Raw genomic sequence first — 23,556 nt, 5'->3', positions numbered from 1 at the left:
CAGGGGAGGGGAGAGGGGTTTGGAGACTGAGTTCAATCACCAATGGCCAATGATTTAATCAATCATGCCTATGTAATCAAGGCTCCATAAGAACCCAAAAGGACAGGGTTCAGAGAGCTTTAGGGTTGGTGTACTGGGAAGGTGGCCCACCCCAAACCCCACAGGTTCTGAACCTCACCCTGTGTATCTTTTCATCTGGTTGTTCATTCGTATCCTTTAATAGCCTCTGTAATATATCAATAATCTAGTAAGTAATCTATTTTCCTGAGTTCTGTGAGCCACTCCAGCAAATTTATCAAACATGAGGAAGGGGTCATGGGAACCTCTGATCTAGTTGGTCAGAAGCACAGGTGACAACCTGGTCTTACAATTGGCATCTGAAGTAGGGGAGGGAGGGCAGTCTTGTGGGACTGAGCCCTTAACACGTGGAATCTGACACTGTCTCCTGTAGACAGTGTCAGAATTGAGCCAAATTGTAGGACACTGTATGGGCAGGCTCCCCAAGATGTCTGTTCTCTTGTTCTCTGTACATTCTCTGCTCACCAGTCCCTGCTTCACCTACATTCTATTCAGATGACTGACCTTCCCTAATCAGCAAATACCTACGCACTTGCCCCCTGCCCCAGCTAGTGATTGTTCTAAGTTTTAGATCAGAATATCTCCCCTGTGATAGCTTATCAAAGGGGTGGTGAGAGGCTGTGCTCCTCTGCTGGTTTCCCTGCTAACCAGTGAGCCAACCTGATGTCAATCCCCCCTAAAACTGGTAACCTCCCCCTCCCCCCATCCCCTGCCCTGGGAGCTAAGACTGGTGGGCTGTCACTCCAGGACCTTGCTTCAGAAATGTAAGATCCCCCTATCCATTAAACCATTGATGTTTCTGTCACTGACTCTGGGCTCTTTCTTCGGTCTCTGGACAAGTACAGGGCTCGCAGGCCTGCAGGGTGCAACCCAATGGACCCCCATCTAGTGTTGCAGAATTGCTTGGTGTGGAAAAAAGCTACCACACATTTGGTGATCACAGGTGACAGTGTTCTGTGAGTAGACAGAAAACAGGGGAGTTTTTCCTTTACAACTGCTCATCGGAAACAAGTCCACAGCAAAAGGGAACATAAAAGAGGGGCAAGAGGAGAAAGGTTGCAAGTACACAAAAGCTTAGGATGGTGCATCTTTACAGAAGTCCGTTTCCGTAATTCACTACTCCTGTCAACTGAAAAAAAATGCACAACGTGAGTGTTGTGAGTTAAGTTTTATTTGGAGCCAAATGAGGACTATAGCCTGGGAGAACAGCCTCGCAGATAGCTCTGAGGAACTGCTGCAAAGAGGTCGGAGGGGAGGTCAGTATGCATGCGATTTTGGTGAAGGGGGCACGTGCGTCAAGCACACATTTTGGCAGAGGCTTGCTGCTGGTCACGGGGAGCAGACGCCTCCGTTAATGATTTTAGTGCTTTTCTAGATGAGAGAAGATGTAAGAAATGGGGCTCATAAAATCTTCTCCTAAAAAATATCTAACTCTCTGAAGGCCTGTTCTGCCAGTGTTTCCCAGAACACACAGTGCCGCATTCCTGATCACCGTGCTGAACTCCTTTCAGGGTGTGTTGAAGGTCAGCGACTGCAGTGGCGGGTGACTTCGTTCTTGTAGAACCAAACAGCGTGCAACAATTTTTAGTTGGCATGGTCATTATCACGGGTTTCCTCATTTGTTTCCCTGTCTTGTGTGGAGACCAGGCACCTGTTTAAAACAGTTCTTACAACCCTGTTACGTTCCCTAACACCAAGAGAAGAATCTGTATGTTTTACCAGTTCAGTGAAACCCTTCCCCCAGGGGCCTCTGCAGAAATTCTGTTCTTCAAAGGTCAACAAGTCACTTGGTCTAAATTGCCTCACTTGCCCGTGAAGCAGAGTGCCTCAAAACAGGCTTCCAAGAGCAACCTCCAGGCTACTTACACCAAGTTTTTCCTTTCAGACCACTGCCACGTAAGACCCTGCATCGAAAATGCAAGCTCCATCTCCGGTGGTCATTGTAACTCAGCCTGGAATTGGTCCGGTTCCTCAAACCTCTAACTGGCAGACGGGCATGTGTGACTGCTTCAGCGATTGCGGCGTCTGTAAGTGCTGGGGAAATTGCGCCCGTAACTGATGTGGAGGTGAATTACCAAAGACCAAATCCTTCCCTCACTCCTCCCTTATTGTGTAATAAACGTTCCCCACTGATGCCAAAGTACCCTGTGTGTCAGGCAATGCTTTGTTAACAGAAAAAAACTGTACGGACTGTAAATTAATTGTTCTCCACCCTTCGAAGAATAGTCTTACTCCTAAAATAAGTTCTGGAGTTAAGATAATAGGCAAAAAGCTGATAACTCTAACAATGAACAGACTTGGCCTAATGACTATAAATAGACCATACATCATATTAAAAGAGACATTTCAAGTTTTACTTGATTAAAAAAAAGACTGCTCTTGTTACACATAAATTAAACTCATTATTTTATAGTTACACTGTGCCCAGTAAACAAGGGATAATTTTCATCCATGGTTTCAGCATGAGCTCAGAGAAAAATTATTTTATTTGTACATTTAGCTTTGTTATACACCTAAGAATAAAGAATTCTAAAGGCAATTAACTTCTCATTGGGTAAAATATCTCCGACTCTCCTTGTTTTTTGTTTTGTTTCTTTGATGAGAGCTCTCTAAGTAAACTTGGGAGAGAGGAAGTTTGAGAGAAGATGGGGGTGTCAGAAAGGTCAAATGCTTAGTTCTCAACACCAAGCAGGAAACAAACAAACCTGCCTATATAACAAATTTTGCTCTGAGGTTTTTGTTTTTTTTTCCTGCCTCCTTGAAGTCTACACAGTGTTCTGGGTTTATTGATTTGCTCTCATTGTCCTACTGGATGACCTGGGGTGATGACTTACATTTCTCAGTTCAGCATCTGCATATCATAGTGATAATGAAACCACAATAATAAAACCTTCTAAAGATGAACATTCTAATCCCCTAACCCCTAGTATTTTTACTCAAATAAGTGAATTACAAGTCCTAATATGAGCTTAATATCTTCATACAGAATTTCTTAATTGTAGATCTGACCAAATCATTCTCCCTTCTTAAAATATTTCAGAGGTTCCTCATGACTACCATGACCCATTCTGAGCACTCGTACTTCCTCTTTATCCAGTCTCCAACCCGCCATGGGTCCAGCTTCATCCCCATCCCATCCCTGGCTCCAGCCATGTTGAATGAAAACCAGCCATTGCCTAGACATACCATGTTATCTAAAGAGGCTCTTTTCCCTTTCCTCTACCTATAAAATTCCTAATCATCCTTCAATATTCAGATCAAGCAACATTTCCTTCCCAGAGCACTGGAGACCCCATTTGTGTGAGTGACTCCTTGGCATCCTGAGTAGGTTTCTGTTGGAGAATTTTTCATATGATCTAACTTCCCTTCTAGACTTCAGACAGAGACATTGTCAGTACTGAGGATAATCTCTGGAACATGGCTAGGTTTCAGTGAATCATTCAATACATGGATGAAGGCAGTACTACAAAAAGAATACAGACTTTCCAAGGTGTGGTTATTCCAGAAATGATTGGGTGGGGAGAAGGGAGAAGCTGATGCGTTGCTGAGCAAAAGCAGTGAAGATGGACTTGGCAGCAGGATGTGTGACAAAGGCCCCAGGATTTGGACCGCCATTCATGAAAGCACACTAACTTTCGGCTGTGGTGGGGGCAGAGTGGAGTAATTTGTACCTCTGATTTCATGTGTCCAGGTCTCTGTGGCATATTTTGCTTCACGTGTCTTGCATGTCAAGTTGCATCTGATATGAATGAATGCTGTCTGTGTGGAACAAGTGTTGCAATGAGGACCCTCTACAGGACTCGATACGGCATCCCGGTGAGTCTCTTACGACACTGTATCATTCAAGTATGCGCCCACGTTCAAAATAATTGTCATAAACATGGAGACAATTTGATGGTACCCATCATCATACGAATTTGATTAGTAGGAGTTTCCTAGCATCTGCAACCTTGTATTCCATTACTGTAGCAATAGATCCTCTGGTTATGGGACCTCCTTCTATGTTTCTGTGAAAACCTTAGAAAATAAACAACTCTTGTATTTACAATGTATGTCATACAGTGGAAGAGGAATGTTCAGGGCCTACTATGCCCCAGGTATATTACATATGTTACATCATTTAATCCTTACACCAACCCCATAAAGTAAGTAGGCCCACCAGGCAGAACTCCTTCTTACTCAGGGGAAGTTGTTCTTTCTCTATTAAGGCCTTCAACTAATTAGATGAGGCCCACCCACATTATGGAGGGTTACTCTAAGTCTACTGATTTAAATGTTAATCTCATCTGAAATATTATCTTCACAGAAACATCTAGAATAGTGTTTGATCTAATATCTGGGTACTATGACCTGGCCAAGTTGACACATAAAATTAACCATCACAGGAAACAAATATCAATAAATAGGCAGAGGGCTTCCCTGGTGGCGCAGTGGTTGAGAGTCCGCCTGCCGATGCAGGGGACACGGGTTCATGCCCAGGTCTGGGAAGATCCCACATGCCGCGGAGCGGCTGGGCCCAGTGGGCCATGGCCGCTGGGCCTGTGCGTCCGGAGCCTGTCCTCCGCAACGGGAGAGGCCACAACAGTGGGAGGCCCACGTACAGCAAAAATAAATAAATAAATAGGCAAAATATTTTAGGAACTTATCTTATTCCATTGAAATTATTTTATTTTTTCATTTGAAAATATTTCTTACTTTTTTAATTATACAAAATAATACATATATAGGTAATTTTATGACAAATCCAAACACAGAGGTATATAAAATAAAAAGTGAAAATCTCTACTCAGTGATAAATTCTATTAGTAACTTGGTGGTCTCCTTCCTCAGGTTTCTTTTTCCTGTGCCTATAAGGCATATACATATAGATTAGATGTAGCTATAGCTATAGATCTAGACATATGGGGTTTGGGATTTGCAGGGCTCTTTTATTGCTTTTTTTTTTTTTAATGAGTTCATACTATATTGTAACCTGTTTTTTCCACTTAATATATGGTAGACACCTTTTATGTCTGTAATACAGATTTTTTTTAATATCTGCATAGTATTCCATCATAGAGATAACATACTTAATCACTTCCTTATTGATGAAAGGTTAAGTGATATTGCAGTTTAAATAGTTGTACGTATATGATTTTGTACATGCACTGGTATTTTTGTAGGATAATGTACTAGATTAGATTGACAGATCACAGGATATGCACATTTAAAATTTGAAAAATACTGTCAAGTATCCCTTCAAAAAGATTATATCAATTTATAACTTATTAATATTATATGTGTGCCAATATAATATTTTTTCATGTTGCCTGTCGGAGAGGCAAATATGATATTTCCTTGTTGTTTTAGTTAAATTTTTATTAGATAGATCAAGCAACTTTTTGAAAATTTATTGTCCTTTTCATTTCTTCTATAAATTATCTGTACATATACTTTGTTCATTGTTTTACTGAGTTGTCTTTTCTAATTGATTTGTAGGAGCTCTTTATCTATTACGCTATGACTATTTAACATGAAAGTTATCAACTTTTTTAAAGGCTTAGTACATAATCAATTTTTTTTAATGCTCATTAGGAGTTTGAAAAATTAATAACAGTCTGAAACTAAAACTTTAGTTGGTTTTGACAAAATTTGGAAGATTGGAAGGAAGAGGAAGAAACAAAGATATTCTAAAGGCTTTGTCTGGCATTGATAGATAAATACACATTTTTTTATAAAAAGAACATTACTGAGGTATAACTGACTTACAATAAACTGCATATATTTAAAATGAACAATTTGATAAGTTTAGACATATGTATATACCTGTGAAACCTCACAGTCAAAATAGTGAACATATTCATCACCCCCAAAATTTACTCACATCCCTTTGTAATCTTTCCTTCTTTCCCCTCCCCTCTTCCCCAAGTAACCACCAATATGCTTTCTGTCACTATAGATTAGTTTTCGTTTTCTACCATTTTATATAATAGAACTATACAGTGTGTAGCTTCTTTCACTCAGTATAATTATTCTGGGATTCTTCAAATCGTTGTGTTGTGTAAACTTAAATGTGTTAAGAGGGTAGGTCTCATGTTAAGTATATATTTTTAACCCAAACAATAAAATTAGGAAAAAAAAGAAAACATTTGAATGGCAAATAAGAACATAAGAAGATGTTCAATATCATCAGTCATTAGAGAAATGCAAATTAAAACCACAATGAGATACCGCTACACACCTATTGGGATAGCTAAAATTAATCAGCCTAAACCACACCAAGTGTGAGCAGATATGGAGGAACTGAAACTCTCATGCACTGCTGATTGGAATGTAAAATACAGTTTCTTAAAAAGTTAAATATACACCTACTTTTTGGCCCAGCCATTCTGCTTCTAGATATTTACCCTACAAAAATATATATCCATACTAAGACTTGTACACAAATGTTCAGAGCAGTTTTGCTTGTAATAGCCAAAAACTAAAAACCACCCAAATGTCCCCCAGCAGGTGAATGGATAAACAAATTGTGATCTATCCATATAATAGAATACTACTTAGCAATAAAAAGGAATGAACTATTTATACCCACAACAACGTTGATGAATCTCAAGATAAATATAATGTTAATAGCCAGGACATGGAAGCAACCTAAATGTCCATCAACCGATGAATGGATAAAGAAGATGTGGCACATATATACAATGGAATATTACTCAGCCATAAAAAGAAGCAAAATTGAGTTATTTGTAGTGAGATGGATGGACCTAGAGTCTGTCATACAGTGAAGTAAGTCAGAAAGAGAAAAACACATACTGTATGCTAACATATATATATGGAATCTTAAAAAAAAGAAAAGAAATGGTTCTGAAGAACCTAGGGGCAGGACAGGAATAAAGACACAGATGTAGAGAATGGACTTGACATGAGGAGGAGGAAGGGTAAGCTGGGACAAAGTGAGAGAGTGGCATGGACTTATATACACTACCAAATGTAAAATAGCTAGTGGGAAGCAGCCACAGAGCACAGGGAGATCAGCTGGGTGCTTTGCAACCACCTAGAGGGTTGGGATAGGGAGGGAGGGAGGGAGATGCAAGAGGGAGGAGATACGGGAACATATGTATATGTATAGCTGATTCACTTTGTTATAAAGCAGAAACTAACACAACATTGTAAAGCAATTATACTCCAATAAAGATGTCAAAAAAAATTTTTTAATATACAATGTTAAGTTGTGGGTAAAAATTTAAGGGTCATTGCTAATAAAAATTAGTTGTGGAACATCTAAAACTACTAAAGGGAACAAAAGGAACCAGGAAAGGTCTATTCAGCCAAAAATGAAAAGAAGGAAAAAAATACCATTTGATGAATACCAAACGTAAAATAATTTGGCTATCTCATGGGTGGGAGTGATTTAGATTTCTCAGCTGTGCTAAAATGTCTTTACCTTTTATTATTTCTTTTAGTGTGTTTGTGGTGAGTCTTTGAGAGTCTGACCTCTTACGTGATAGGTGAATAGCTGCCCCACTTATCTCACCCCTCTTCTCTTCTGGGGCCCCAAAGCCCACATTAGGGTCATCTGTTAAACTGCTCTGCAGGCTGTGTTCCAGGCAAGGCCACAGCTGGCAGCTCTGGGCTGGCCCAGCTGCTCAAGCTGGCATCAGTTAACCACTCATCTTTCATTCCCCCACCCATTCTTCCTCCTTTCTGAACTGAGAGTTTTTGGTTTGGGGTTTATCTAATACCGTGCCTCTGACTATGTTAGGTTTCATGTTCCTTAGCTCTGTTTTACTTTCTCCATCAATGTAATCCCATCTGCTTCATTTTTTTTTCCAAAAATTGCTCATGATTTCTGGCTCACTAAATCCCCCAATCCCTGTTTTCTAGTACAGCTTTCATTTTAGTTAACAAAGCTCTGCAAGCACATAGTTTTTAAAATTATCTAATTTATAAGGTTTGTTAAGGAAAACAGTACTCCCCAAACTTCTCTCCCCTACTTCCTATTTCCCAAGGCTGATCTTTGGGTGTTTACCTCCGTATCTCCAAATAGTAGACTTGTATTGCTACTTTTTGACTTTGCAGTTTGGGGCATTGTCTCTGGACTTCCTACTGTGGAAGATGAGAATTTAGTTCTGTTTTATCCCCCTTCCCCACCATGGACATGCACCCTACCCCTACCTCACTCCTTCCAATATAGTTATATATAATTTTGGTTAAATCCGTATTTAGTATTTATATTATGATAGCTCTGCTTGCTCTTCAGAGTTGAGTTGAATCGTGTAGTGAACTATGATTGCCTTTTCTACTAAACTTTGTTTTTCCTACTATTAGTAATGTTTGGCTTTTTCATTAGGAGTTTTTCATTTACTTAAGAGTAGTGCAGTCCCAAACTCTTTCCCAGTTTTCTAAATCTCTTCCCCAAACATTCAATATATCAGACATTCTATCATTTTCATCTCCTTGATGAAATCACTCCCTGACCCGCTACCCTTTGAACTAGATGCTTTTCACTCCTGGTGCTCTGCTTTTGCCCTGAGATCTCCTTCGCCGTGACTGGAGATTCCATTAACCGCTCCCCCATGTTAGTCTCTGGTTTCTTATACCTTTCTTGGTTTGCTCCTTCACTTTGGTGGAGGCATCCTCTAGTAGCTTCCTGAGAAAGAGAGAGGGTAGAGGAGAAAAGAGATTTTACTTCTGAAACTCCTTATTTTACCCTCATATTGATAGTTTGGTTAGATATCTTCTATTTTCAATATCACAGAGTATAGGAAAACATTTGATTTCATAAGAAGAGACAGGAGCTATATAGAGAAATCAACTAACATTTTCCTGAATGTATCCATCCAAACTCCAAATTCAAAGGATCAATGCCTTCTGCTTCTCTTCAAAATGTCTTGAAAATCCACAAGTCTTAATTCCCAAATAGGTGGATTTTACATTTCTGTTTCTTTTATATTTTCAAACAGGGATCCATTTGTGATGACTATATGGTGACCCTTTTCTGTCCTCTGTGTTCTCTTTGCCAAATCAAGAGAGACATCAACAGAAGGAGAGCCATGCATACTTTCTAAAAAAACAATGGTAAGTCCCAGAATCTGTGAATGTTGAGAAATATAATCAAGGGCTTTGTAAACTAAGCATTATTTTGAATAATAATTCAATAATAACAATTATTTAAGTCTCTCAAATGTTATCTTAATATAAAGATTGACTTTGATTTCTTCAAATGAAGAAAGCTTGTTTGGGCTGCCATAACAAAGTAACATAGCTTAAACAGGTTAAACAACAGGAATTTATTTCTCATAGTTCTGAATGCTGGGAAGTCCAAGATCAAGTATGAGCCAGTTCGGTTCCTTGGTGAGGATGCTCTTCCTAGCTTGCAGTTGGCCACCTTTTTGCTGTGTCCTCAAATATTGGAGAGAGAGAGAGAGAGAGTTTTGGCCTTTCTTCATATGAGCACAGTATTCCCATCATGGGGCCCTCACCTTCATGATCTCATCTAAACCTAATTACTTCCCAAAGGCTTCACCTCCTAATACCATCACACTGGGGGTTAGGGTTTCAACATATGAGTTTTGTGGCTGGGGGGACACAAACATTTAGTTCAAAAAAATAACTCTATATTTTGAAACTATATTTTAGCAAATAAAGGGATGGTGACTTCTCTAGACTTCTCAGAATTCTGATGGTCTATTAATGAAGCACCACTTGCAAAATACAAGAGTGTGGTGAGATACAAAAGAAGTGGAAAGCACTTTCCCTGCTAATACAAACAAATTGATGAAAGAAACTGGTAAATAATTATAAAGTAGTAGAGCAAATGAAAATTACGCTATGTAATATTTGGATTAATTGTGGCATAATGCATCTATAAATAATGAGGTGAGGTTAAACAGGAAAGAGAAGGTGAACTTTGAAAGAGGTGGAATAGAATACAGAATATTTGGAAATGTTCTGTAGAATGTCATCATCTGAAATTCAGTCAAGTCATTTCCAACTCATTTTTCCAAGATTCTCAGAATTAGCTATTGAGGATATAGTAAAGTAGAAATCAACATGATTTTGTCAGTCTTCTATAGAACGTATCTTGAGTATGGGAAGAAAACATTAATTTTCCCATTCTTTGCAAAAATCCACTTCCTTTCTCAAGTGAATGAGAACTTTGTATAAGTTAACAAACATAACTCTTGGAAGATATGTTTTCAAATATTCATGCATTTAGCAAATAATGCCTCAAGTATGTACCATGCAGGATACTGTTAGGGACTGTGGGGAATGAAGGGAAATAAGCTGGTCCTCTTCCCCTTAGAGACTTTATACTCAAAAAGAAGGCATTAGAAAATCCCTCAAATAAAATGCAAACTTTGAATAATGCCTTTAGATGAAGTGCTATTTTATGCTCAGAGGAAGGAAAGATGATATCCTGTGAGAAGTGTAAGCGAAAGTTTCTTGAAAGAAGTGGTTTTAATTCTAAAGAGGAAGTGAGCATCAGGGTCACAAGAGGAAATAGATGGCACTCAAACTGTGATAATACAAGGATTTAATGAAGACCATTTACAAAGGTGTGGGTGGGAGGTACAGGGAAATGACAGGGGATTGTGCAACAACAGCTGAACCGTTACCATCCCTAGGCCTCGGGAGGATGGGAGGGAGCAGTTACCTGCATCTCAAAGGAGAAAGCTGTGTGACGGCTGCCCTGAGAGGACCTGAGCAGCCTGGGGTAACTCCTCAGGAAGGAAACAAGGGGAAAACTACCCTGACCTCATTTTCTGATGTCCTTCTGGGCTTCCCATTGGTTGAACCCACCAGGAAGGCAGAGAGAAGAACAGTATTGCTGGGCACCACAGGTCAGCCTCCCAGACCACAGGGCAGGACAGACAATGGTAGAAATGGATTGGATGGGGAAAAGGGAAGATTTTTGACACAAGATGAATAGAAATGGGTGTTGCTTCCCATCAGCAACATTAGTGAAACTATAGAGGCAAAAAAAGGAAAAAACATCTTTTTGAGCTTAGGTTTGACTTGGCAGGGACATATGGTATAAGTAGGAAAATAATGAGAAATGAAAGATTTTAAAAACTGATTTGGGGCCTTGGCATGCAATGTAGTGAATACTGGGCTAATGATTTGGCCTTTTATTTGGTAAGCACTAAGGAGTTATTGCAGGCTATAAAGGAGTAACATATGTAGACTTATACTTTAGAAAAACTAACCCGGTAATGGCATGTGGCACAGATTGGACAGGATGAGATCAAAAGCAAAGATTTGGCCTTACACCATTTCAACACTTTACCTAAATAAGCACATGAGACTGTTTGGAAAAAATATCTACCCACACGTATACAATAATAAATCTTGGCATTTGAGCTTTTTTTTTAACCTCAAGGAAATTATCTCACTGAAACTTTGAGCTGGTTTGACATAAAATATCTTGGTGGTCCTGACTCCTGCTCATCAGCTTGGACCCTACATTATTCATTGACAATAACACTTTAGATATACAAATATCTGAAATGGGAGAATAAAGAGATAAAGATAAAAGAATAATGTGATTTATGTTAAAAACAGATTGAGACAAAGGGATACAAGAACGAACTGAAAAAGTTCCCAGTAGCCAAAACTGGAACAACTTGAGCAATAAAATAAGGTAGTATTGGATTATAACCCAAAGTATAAAATAAATATCTGAGTATCAGTCCATACTGATATGTATGTAATGGCAATATTATTCATTACTGTGACCAACCTATATGTAAGAATAAGTTTTCTTCAAAAATACACTAATGCAGGGACTTCCCTGGGGTTCAGTGATTAGGACTCTGTGCTTCCAATGCAGGGGGCGCAGGTTCGATCGCTGGTTAGGGAACTAAGATCCCACATGCCATGCAGCGCTAAACAAACAAACAGATCAGTGCAGGAGACCTTCAAGATGGAGAGGAAGAGTAAGACACGGAGATCACCTTTCTCCCCACAAATACATCAGAAATATATCTACACGTGGAACAACTATAGAACACCCACTGAATGCTGGCAGAAGACCTCAGACCCCCCAAAAGGCAAGAAAGTCCCCACGTACCTGGGTAGGGCAAAAGAAAAAAGAAAAAACAGAGACAAAAGGATAGGGACGGGACCTGCACCAGTGGGAGGGAGCCGTGAAGGAGGCAAGGTTTCCACACACTAGAAGCCCCTTCGCGGGCGGAGACTGCGAGGGGCGGAGGTGGGAAGCTTCGGAGCCGTGGAGGAGAACACAGCAACAGGGGTGCGGAGGGCAAAGTGGAGAGATTCCCGCACAGAGGATCGGGGCCGACCAGCACTCACCAGCCCAAGAGGCTTGTCTGCTCACCCGCTGGGGCGGGGAGGGGGGACTGGGAGCTGAGTCTCGGGCTTCGGTCACAGCGCAGGGAGAAGACTGGGGTTGGCGGCGTGAACACAGCCTGCAGGGTGTTAGTGCACCACGGCTAGCCAGGAGGGAGTCCGAAAAAAGTCTGGACCTGCCAGAGAGGCAAGAGACCTTTGTTTTGGGGTGTGCGTGGAGTGAGGATTCCTTCCCAGTGTGCCCACAGAAGGCAGAACACTGCCTAAGCGAGCTCCAGAGATGGGCGTGAGCCACGGCTATCAGCTCGGACCACAGAACGGGACTGAACTGCTAACACTGCTGCCGCTGCCACCAAGAATCCTGTGTGCCAGCACAGGTCACTATCCACACACTCCCTGGGAGCTTGTGCAGCCCGACACTGCCAGGGTCCCGGGATCCAGGGACAACTTCCCCGGGAGAATACACAGCGTGCCTCAGGCTGGTGCAACGTCATGCTGGCCTCTGCCGCCTCAGGCTCGCCCCACATCCCAATGATGACTACCGTACCCCTCCCTCCCCCTGGCCTTAGAGAGCAAGAGAGCCAACCCGCAGCTCTCTGGGCAAGGAACAGACTCCTGAGGGTGGCCTACTCACAGAGTTGGGGCCAAAGCCAAAGCTGAACCCCAGAAGCTGTATGAAAGAATAAGAGAAAGGGAAATTTCTCTGTGCAGCCTCAGGAGAAGCAGATTAAATCCCCACAACCAACCTGATAAACCCTACATCTGAAGAATACCTAAACGGATAACGAATGTTCCCAAAATAGAGGCAGTGGACTTTGGGAGCAACTGCACACTTGGGGTTTGCTTTCTGCATTATTTTTTTTCTGGTTTTATGTTTATCTTAGTTTAGTATTTAGTGCTTATTATCATTGGTGGATTTGTTTACTGGGGTTTGGTTGCTCTCTTCCATATATATATATATATATATATATATATATATATATATATATATACACACACATATATTTTTTTTTCCCTTTTCTCTTTTTTGTGAGTGTGTATGTGTATGCCTCTTTGTGTGATTTTGTCTGTATAGGTTTGCTTTTACCATTTTTCCTAGGGCTCTGTCTGTTCGTTTTTTGTTTTTGTTTTTTTCTCTCTTCCTTTTTTTCTGAGCTGTATGGCTGGCAGGGTCTTGGTGCTCCGGCCGGGTCTCGGGCCTGAGCGTCCGAGGTGGGAGGGCCGAGTCCAGGACGTTGGACCACCAGAGACCTCCCGGCCCCACATAATATCAATTGGTTAGAGCTCTCCGAGATCTTCATCTCAACACTAAGACACAGCTCCACCCAATGGTCAGCAAGCTCCAGTGCTGAACACACCATGCCAAACAACTAGCAAGATGGGAACACAACCCTACCCATCAACAGAGAAGCTGCCTAAAGTCATACTAATTTCACAGACACACCACCAGACATGGCCCTGCCTGCCAAAAGGACAAGATATAGCCCCAACCGCCAGAACACAGATACCAGTCCCCTCCACCAGGAAGCCTAAATAAGCCACTGAACAATCCTCACCCACTGGGGGCAGACACCAAAAACAACGGGAACTACGAACCTGCAGCCTGCGAAAAGGAGACCCCAAACACAGTAGGTTAAACAAATAGGAAAACAGAGAAATATGCAGCTGATGAAGGAACAAGGTAAAAACCCACCAGACCAAACAAATGAAGAGGAAATAGGCAGTCTACCTGAAAAATAATTCAGAGTAATGATAGTAAAGTTGATCCAAAATCTTGGAAATAGAACGGAGAAAATCAAAGAAATGTTTAACAAGGACCTAGAAGAACTAAAGAGCAAACAAACAATGATGAACAACACAATAAATGAAATTAAAAATTCTCTAGAAGGAATCAATAGCAGAATAACAGAGGGAGAAGAACGGATAAGTGACCTGGAAGATAAAATAGTGGAAATAACTACTGCAGAGCAGAATAAAGAAAAAAGAATGAAAAGAATTGAGGACAGTCTCAGAGACCTCTGGGACAACATTAAATGCAGCAACATTCAAATTATAGGGGTCCCAGAAGAAGAAGAGAAAAAGAAAGGGACTGAGAAAATATTTGAAGAGATTATAGTTGAAAACTTCCCTAACATGGGAAAGGAAATAGTCAGTCAAGTCCAGGAAGCACAGAGTCCCATACAGGATAACTCCAAGGAGAAACACACCAAGACACATATTAATCGAACTATCAAAAATTAAATACAAAGGAAAAATATTAAAAGCAGCAAGGGAAAACCAACAAATAACATACAAGGGAAACCCCATAAGGTTAACAGCTGATCTTTCAACAGAAACTCTGCAAGCCAGAAGGGAGTGGCAGGACATATTTAAAGTGATGAAAGAGAAAAACCTACAACCAAGATTGCTCTACCCAGCAAGGATCTCATTCAGATTCAACAGAGAAATCAAAACCTTTACAGACAAGCGAAAGTTAAGAGAATTCAGCACCACCAAACCAGCTTTACAACAAATGCTAAAGGAACTTCTCTAGGCAGGAAACACAAGAAAAGGAAAAGACCTACAATAACAAACCCAAAACAATTAAGAAAATGGTAAGAGGAACATACGTATTGATAATTACCTTAAATGTAAATGGATTCAGTGCTCCAAACAAAAGACACAGACTGGCTGAATGGACACAAAAACAAGACCCATATATATGCTGTCTACAAGAGACCACTTCAGACCTAGGGACACATGCAGACTGAAAGTGAGGGGATGGAAAAAGATATTCCATGCAAACTGAAATCAAAAGAAAGCTGGAGTAGCAATTCTCATATCAGACAAAATAGACTTTAAAATAAAGACTATTACAAGAGACAAAGAAGGACACTACATAATGATCAAGGGATCAATCCAAGAAGAAGGTATAACAACTGTAAATATTTATGCACCCAACATAGGAGCACCTCAATACATAAGACAAATGCTAACAGCCATAAAAGGGGAAATTGAGGGCTTCCCTGGTGGCGCAGTGGTTGAGAGTCCACCTGCCAATGCAGGGGACATGGGTTCGTGCCCCGGTCCGGGAGATCCCACATGCTGCGGAGTGGCTGGGCCCGTGAGCCATGGCTACTGAGCCTGCACGTCCGGAGCCTGTGCTCCACAAAGGGAGAGGCCACAACAGTGAGAGGCCCGCGTACCACAAAAAACAAAGGGGAAATTGACAGTAACACAATAATAGTAGGGGACTTTAACACCCCACTTTCACCAATGGACAGATCATCCAAAATGAAAATAACTAAACACAAGCTTTAAAAGACACATTAGACCAAATATACTTAATTGATATTTATAGGACATTCCATGAAAAAAAAACAGAATACACTTTCTTCTCAAGTGTCCATGGAACATTTTCCAGGATTGATCATATCTTGGGTCACAAATAAAACCTTGGTAAATTTAAGAAAATTGAAATCATATCAATTATCTTTTATGACCACAATATTATGAGACTAGATATCAAATTAGAGGGAAAAAATCTGTAAAAACTACAAACACATGGAGGCTCAACAGTACACTACTAAATAACCAAGAGATCACTGAAGAAATCAAAGAGGACATCAAAAAATACCTAGAAACAAATGACAATGAAAATACAACACAAAACCTATGGGATGCAGCAAAAGCAGTTCTAAGAGGGAAGTTTATAGCAATACAATCCTACTGCAAAAAACAAGAGAAATCTCAAATAAACAACCTAACCTTACACCTAAAGCAATTAGAGAAAGAAGAACAAAAAACCCCCAAAGTTAGCAGAAGGAAAGAAATCATAAAGATCAGATCAGAAATAATTGAAAAAGAAATGAAGGAAAGATAGCAAAGATCAATAAAACTAAAAGCTGGTTCTTTGAAAAGATAAACAAAATTGATAAACCATTAGCCAGTCTCATTAAGAAAAAAAGGGAGAAGACTCAAATCAATAGAATTAGAAACGAAAAAGGAGAAATAACAACTGACACTGCATAAATACAAAGGACCATGAGAGACTACTACAAGCAGCTATATGCCAATAAAATGGACAACCTGGAAGAAATGGACAAATTCTCAGAAAAGTACAACCTTCCAAGACGAACCAGGAAGAAACAGAAACTATGAACAGACCAATCACAAGAAGTGAAATTGAAACTGTGATCAATAATCTTCCAACAAACAAAAGCCCAGGAGCAGATGGCTTCACAGGCGAATTCTATCAAACATTTAGAGGAGAGCTGACACCTATCCTTCTCAAATTCTTCCAAAATATAGCAGAGGAAGGAACACTCTCAATCACGTTCTACAAGGCCACCATCACTCTGATACCAAAACCAGACAAAGATGTCACACAATAAAAGAAAACTACAGACCAATATCACTGATGAACATAGATGCAAAAATCCTCAACAAAATACTAGCAAACAGAATCCAACAGCACATTAAAAGGATCATACACCATGATCAAGTGGGGTTTATCCCAGGAATGCAAGGATTCTTCAATATACACGACTCAATCAATGTGATACACCATACTAACAAATTGAAGGATAAAAACCATAAGATAATCTCAACAGATGCAGAAAAACCTTTTGACAAAATTCAACACCCACTTATGATAAAAACTCTCCAGTAAGTGGGCAGAGAGGGAACCTACCTCAACATAATAAAGGCCATATATGACAAACCCACAGCAAACATCATTCTCAATGGTGAAACACTGAAACCATTTCCTCTAAGATCAGGAACAAGACAAGGTTGTCCACACTCACCGCTGTTATTCAACATAGTTTTGGAAGTTTTAGCCACAGCAATCAGAGAAGGAAAAGAAATAAAAGAAATACAAATCAGAAAAGAAGAAGTAAAAGTGTCACTGTTTGCAGATGACATGATACTATACATAGAGAATCCTAAAGATGCTACCAGAAAACTACTAGAACTAAACAATGAATTTGGTAAAGTAACAGGTTACACAATTAATGTACAGAAATCTCTTGCATTCCTATACATTAATGATGAAAAAACTGAAAGAGAAATTAAGGAAGCAATCCCATTTATCACTGCAACAAAAAGAATAAAATACCTAGGAATAAACCTTCCTAAGGACACAAAAGACCCATATGCAGAAAACTATAAGACACTGATGAAAGAAATTAAAGACGATACAGACAGATGGAGAGATATACCATGTACTTGGAGTGGAAGAATCAACATTGTTAAAATTACTATATTACCCAAAGCAATCTACAGATTCAGTACAATCCCTATCAAGCTACCAATGGCATTTATCATAGAACTAGAACAAAAATTTTTACAATTTGCTTGGAAACACAAAAGACCCTGAACAGCCAAAGCAATATTGAGAAAGAAAAACGGAGCTGGAGGAATCAGGCTCCCTGACTTCAGACTATACTACAAAGCTACAGTAATCAAGACAGTACGGTACTGGCACAAAAACAGAAATATAGATCAATGGAATGGAATAGAAAGCGCACAGATAAACCCACACACATATGGTCACCTTATCTTAGACAAAGGAGGCAAGAATATACAATGGAGAAAAGACAGCCTCTTCAATAAGTGGTTCTGGGAAAACTGGATAGCTACATGTAAAAGAATGAAATTAGAACACTCCCTAATACTGTATAAAAAAATAAACTCAAAATGGATTAAAGACCTAAATGTAAGGCCAGACACTATTAAACTCTTAGAGGAAAACATAGGCAGAACACTCTATGACATAAATCACAGCAAGATCCTTTTTGACCCACCTCCTAGAGAAATGGAAATAAAAACAAAAATAAACAAATGGGACTTAATGAAACTTAAAACCTTTTGCACAGCAAAGGAGACCATAAACAAGACGAAAAGACAGCATTCAGAATGGGAGAAAATATTTGCAAATGAAGCAACAGACAAAGCATTAATCTCCAAAATATACAAGCAGCTCATGCAGCTCAATATCAAAAAAGCAAATAACCCAATCCAAAAATGGGCAGAAGGCTTAAATAGACATTTCTCCAAAGAAGATATACAGATTGCCAACAAACACATGAAAGGATGCTCAATATCACTAATCATTAGAGAAATGTAAATCAAAACCACAATGAGGTATCACCTCACAGTGGTCAGAATGGCCATCATCAAAAAATCTACAAACAATAAATGTTGGCGAGGGTGTGGAGAAATGGGAACCCTCTTGCACTGTTGGTGGAATGTAAATTGATACAGCCACTATGGAGAACATTATGGAGGTTCCTCAAAAAACTAAAAATAGAACTACCGTACGACCCAGCAATCCCACTACTGGGCATATACCCTGAGAAAACCATAATTCAAAAAGAGGCATGGGGCTTCCCTGGTGGTGCAGTGGTTAAGAATCCGCCTGCCAATGCAGGAGACACAGGTTTGAGCCTTGGTCCGGGAAGATCCCACATGTCTCAGAGCAGCAAAGCCCATGCACCACAACTACTGAACCTGCATTCTAGAGCCCGTGAGCCACAATGACTGAAGCCTGTGCGCCTAGAGTCCATGCTCCACAACAAGAGGAGCCACCACAGTGAGAAGCATGCACACTGCAACAAAGAGTAGCCCCCACTTGCCGCATCTAGTGAGAGCCCATGCACAGCAGCAAAGACCCAACACAGCCTATAAATTAATTAATTAATTAATTAATAAAAAGAGTCATGTACCACAGTGTTCACTGCAACACTATTTGTAATAGCCAGGACATGGAAGCAACCTAAATGTCCATCAAGAGATGAATGGATAAAGAAGATGTGGCACATGTATACAATGGAATATTACTTGGCCATAAAAAGAAACGAACTTGAGTTATTTGTAGTGAGGTGCATTGACCTAGAGTCTGTCATACAGAGTGAATTAAGTCAGAAAGAGAAAAACAAATACCATATGCTAACACACATATATGAAATCTGAAAAAAAAAAAGGTTCTGATGAACCTAGGTACAGGACAGGAATAAAGATGCAGAGGTAGAGAATGGACTTGAGGACACGGGGAGGGGGAAGGGTAAGCTGGGACGAAGTGAAAGAGTGGCATGGACATATATACACTACCAAATGTAAAATAGCTAGCTAGTGGGAAGCAGCTGCATAGCACAGGGAGATCAGCTCGGTGCTTTGTGACCACCTAGAGGGGTGGGATAGGGAGGGTGGGAAGGAGGCTCAAGAGGGACGGGATATGGGGATATATGTATACATATAGCTGATTCACTTTGTTATATAGCAGAAACTAACACAACATTGTAAAGCAATTATATGCCAATAAAAATGTTAAAAACAAACAAGGAAGGGAGAATAGACAAATCTCCCAGAAATACAGAATTTTAAATAATTTATGTAGGTACACCTCCCCCAAGGAGATAGAGCATAATTCCCCACCCCTTAAGTGTGGGTTTGCATAGCAACTTTCTTTCAAAATGTATAGTATGAAAAGGAGGGAAAAAACTAACTTCACAGTGGAAAAACCTGACAAAACTACCTCAGCCAGTTAATATCAAAGTTAACACCATCAGTGGTGTCCTGTTGATAGCACGTACCCCTAAAATGATGTGATGAGATTGGCACCTTACCTCTAGGGTTTTCCTCTCAAAACCCCACAACTCCAGTCTAACCATGAGAAAAACATTAGACAAACAAAAATTGAGACCCATTGTACAAAATACAAAAATTGAGGCAGATTCTCCTCAAAAGTGTCAAGATCATCAAAAACAAGGAATGTTTGAGAAACTATTGCAGTTTAGAGGAGCCTAAGGAAACATGATGACTAAAGGTAATACACCAGCTAGATGGGATCCTGGAACAGCAAAGGAACATTAGGTAAAAACTGAGGAATCTAAATAAAGGATAGGCTTTGATTAATAATCTATCAACATTGGTTCGTGGTCACAAACCTAACACAGTAAGACGTTAACCAATAAGGGAACTGGTGCAAGTTATATGGGAACTCTCTGTACTATCTTTGCAACTCTTCTGTAAATCTAAAATGATTCTAAAATTAGACCTTTATTAAAATTAAAAAAGTAGATTGAGAAAATTTAACCCTATTTTTTGTCTGTCCCTTATAGGTGAAGAGCTCTTTTTTTTCTTTCCTTTCTCCTGTGGTCTCTCTCCTGACCTCGTGAAGAGCTCTTACTGAAGCAACTAAAACCAGCTCCACACCTCTTCAGCTTGAGTGCTTCTCCACTTTTTGCAATTGAAATATGATTGGTATGTTTAATCACAATCAATGGGGTAAAAAAAATTGAACTTTGATTTATTTTTAAGGAGTGTTGTCCCTTAGTTTTGCTAAATGGTCCAGCTTAGTTTCTCCTTGCTATTAAATTTTCTGGCTTATAAATTTTGTATTACATTTAAAATATAAACCAAATAAAAGATTTTACTAACATGAATCTTTATGCTTCTTTGCTCTCAATAAAATGTCCTTACGTCATTAGTCAATTTCAGGGGTCAATCTCATAATTTGGTTCTCGTAGTTTGGTTTCCTAGCAGGAGATTTCGGTCCACAGCTACTCAGCTCTCTTTCCTCTAAGAAGTTTAAGAGATAGAGAAAACGGCTACAGACAACTATTCTAAGACACTTATGGTATATTTAGCCAACACTTTTGCTCCTTTTCACGTAATCTATAAGCATTATCAATGCTGACAAAGCAACAATGCACTATGCTCTGCTTCCCAACTGCATACCTGATGGTTTCGTTGTTGTGTTATTGATTTTCTTTCTCTTTTGGATATGAAGTATCAGAGCAAGTAATAAAAATTCAATTATCAATTCAATATGATTCAATTTTGGTTAAATATTGATGCATAAATGTGTGAAGAAACTATTTTTTTCACATTTCTCAACCTGTTTGATCCTCTACAACATTGTACCTTGATGAAAATCTCACTTCCTAATTTCCTTTCGTTCTCCTCCTACACTTCTGAGTCCATTTCATTTGTTGGGGTGGGGGGTTGAGGGAGGCAAAACTATCTACTATAATTAGATATTTCACTATAAGTATATTGTGAAATTTCAGTGAGATAAAATGTAAAAGCACCTGGAACTTAAGAGGCATTCAACAAACTTGAGTGTTTTGCCCTTCTTTACTTGCCTTATAGATGTAGGTACTTTGCAAGGTTCTTTCCTGGGTCCACTCCTTTTGCAACTCATGTTCTTCTTAGAGTCCTCTACTCCCGTGTCTTCAAACGCCTCCTATACACCAAGGAGGACTGTATTCCTAGTTTCTCCCTTACTATTGATCTTCAGAATGTCTCTTCAGCTGCCTACTAAACAAGTCCATATGGATGTGCCCCACCCCTTCTCTACACAACAGGTCAAAAGATATTACCACTCAGTTGTTTAAGGTGAGAAATCTAGATATCAGTGAAACCTGAACTGTCTCAGCACACCATTCTCCCTTCTCCTCACATCTAATCCAACACCAACTTCTGTCACTTAAACTCCACTTAATACCCCCAATGGATGATCTATTTTGTTTGTTGCTGTATCTGTGGTGCCTAGAAGAATGCCTGACACCTAGTAGATACATACTGAAATAATTTATTGAATGAATTAATCTGTCCTCTCTTCTTTGCACTGCCATGGATGTAGTCCAAGCCCTAATTATGTCTTTGGAGACTCACATTCAAAGCTCCTGAACTAGTTTCTCTGCCTTTAGTAACTCCAGCTCCCATTGCCTTCTCTCCAATCCATCCTATACACAGCTTGCCATGAGTAAACTGTAAACATCCTAAAAAAATTTGCCTGGTGCTTCACAATATAACCTCAATCTACCTCGTTAGCCTATTCTCCCACTATTTTTTCACTCTACAAATTCCCTATTTTCCCTACGTTCAACACACATACTTTTTTCAAATTTCAAATTCCAGCTCTTCATTGTTATATATATAGGAAAGAAACTGACTTTTGTATATTAATCTTGTATCCAGCAACTTTGCTATAACTGCTTATTAGTTGCTGGAAATTCTTTTTTGTTTTTGATTCCTTGGGATTTTCTACATAATCATGTCAACTTTGAATATAGTTTTATTTCATCCTTCCCAGTCTGTATTTAAAGCTTAATTTCCTTTTCTGGAGTTATTGCATTACCTAGGACTTCCAGTACAAAGTTTAATAGGAGTGGTGAGGGAATTCCCAGTGGTTAGGACTCCGCACTTTCACTACCAAGGGTGTGGGTTGGGGAATTAAGATCAGAAAAGCCATGAGGTAAGGCCAAAAAAAAAAAGTGTGGTGAGAGCAAACAACTTCACTTTGTTCCTGATCTTAGGGGGAAAGAATCTAGCAATCTAGTTTCTCACCATTATGATGTTAGCTATAGGTTTTTTGTACATGTTCCTTATTAAATTGAGGAAGTTCCCCCTGTATTCCTAGTTTGCTGAAAGTTTTTATCATGAGTAGGTGTTGGATTTTGTAAAATGATTTTTCTGTACCTATTGATGTGATCAAATGATTTTTCTTCTTTAGCTTGTAGATGTGATGGATTACATTAACTGATTTTTGGATGTTGAGCCAATTTACACACCTGGAATAAATCCCACTTGGTCATGGTGTATACTTCTTTTTCTGTACTGCTGGACTTGATTCGCTAATATTTTGTTAAGAATTTTTGCATCTATGTTCATGATAGATATTGGACTGCAGTTTTCCTTTCTTGTAATGTCTTTATCTGCTTTGGGTGGAAGGGTGACGCTTGCCTCATAGAATGGATTAAGAAGTGTTCTCTGCTTCTATTTTCTGAAAGAGATTATAGAGAGTTGGTGTGATTTCTTCCTTATATGTTTCATAGAATTCACCAGTAAACCCATCTGAGCCTGGTGCTTTCTGTCATGGAAGGTTATTAATTATTGATTAAAAATTTTTAATAGATATAGGCCTATTTAGATTATTTCTTCTTGTGAGGCTTTTGGTAATTATGTCTCTCAAAGAAATTGGTCCATTTCATCTAGGTTATCAAATCTGTCAGCACAGAGTTGTTCATATTATTCCTTAATTATCCTTCTATTCTTCATAGGATCTGTAGTGATGGCCCCCTTCATTCCTGATATTAGTAATTTGCCTTCTCTTTTTATCTTAGTCTGGCTAGAGTTACCAATTCTATTGATCTTGTCAAAGAACCAGACTTTGGTTTCATTGATTTTCTTTATCAA

The 23,556-nt window shown here is 39.4% G+C and overlaps 1 protein-coding gene across 1 annotated transcript in view; it reads left to right on the top strand.

The window, feature by feature from the left end:
* Window positions 1–20,798, top strand: part of PLAC8 (placenta associated 8) — a 32,907-nt gene extending 12,109 nt beyond the window's left edge. The window contains exons 2-5 of the mRNA XM_022599375.2: window positions 1,964–2,105; window positions 3,770–3,894; window positions 9,024–9,138; window positions 20,475–20,798. Coding sequence (XP_022455083.1) covers window positions 1,994–2,105; window positions 3,770–3,894; window positions 9,024–9,128 — 342 coding nt within the window. The 5' untranslated portion in view covers window positions 1,964–1,993 and the 3' untranslated portion in view covers window positions 9,129–9,138; window positions 20,475–20,798. The remainder of the gene's footprint in view (window positions 1–1,963; window positions 2,106–3,769; window positions 3,895–9,023; window positions 9,139–20,474) is intronic.
* The last annotated feature ends 2,758 nt before the right edge of the window (window positions 20,799–23,556 follow it).

This window comes from Delphinapterus leucas, chromosome 5 (genome assembly GCF_059928025.1).
Source record: "Delphinapterus leucas isolate spDelLeu-1000000601 "Yukka" chromosome 5, BTC_Dleu_Yukka2, whole genome shotgun sequence".
Taxonomy (NCBI): Eukaryota; Metazoa; Chordata; class Mammalia; order Artiodactyla; family Monodontidae; genus Delphinapterus; species Delphinapterus leucas.
Note: the sequence above shows the minus strand (reverse complement) of the source record. Positions and strands in the feature narration are given on the sequence as shown.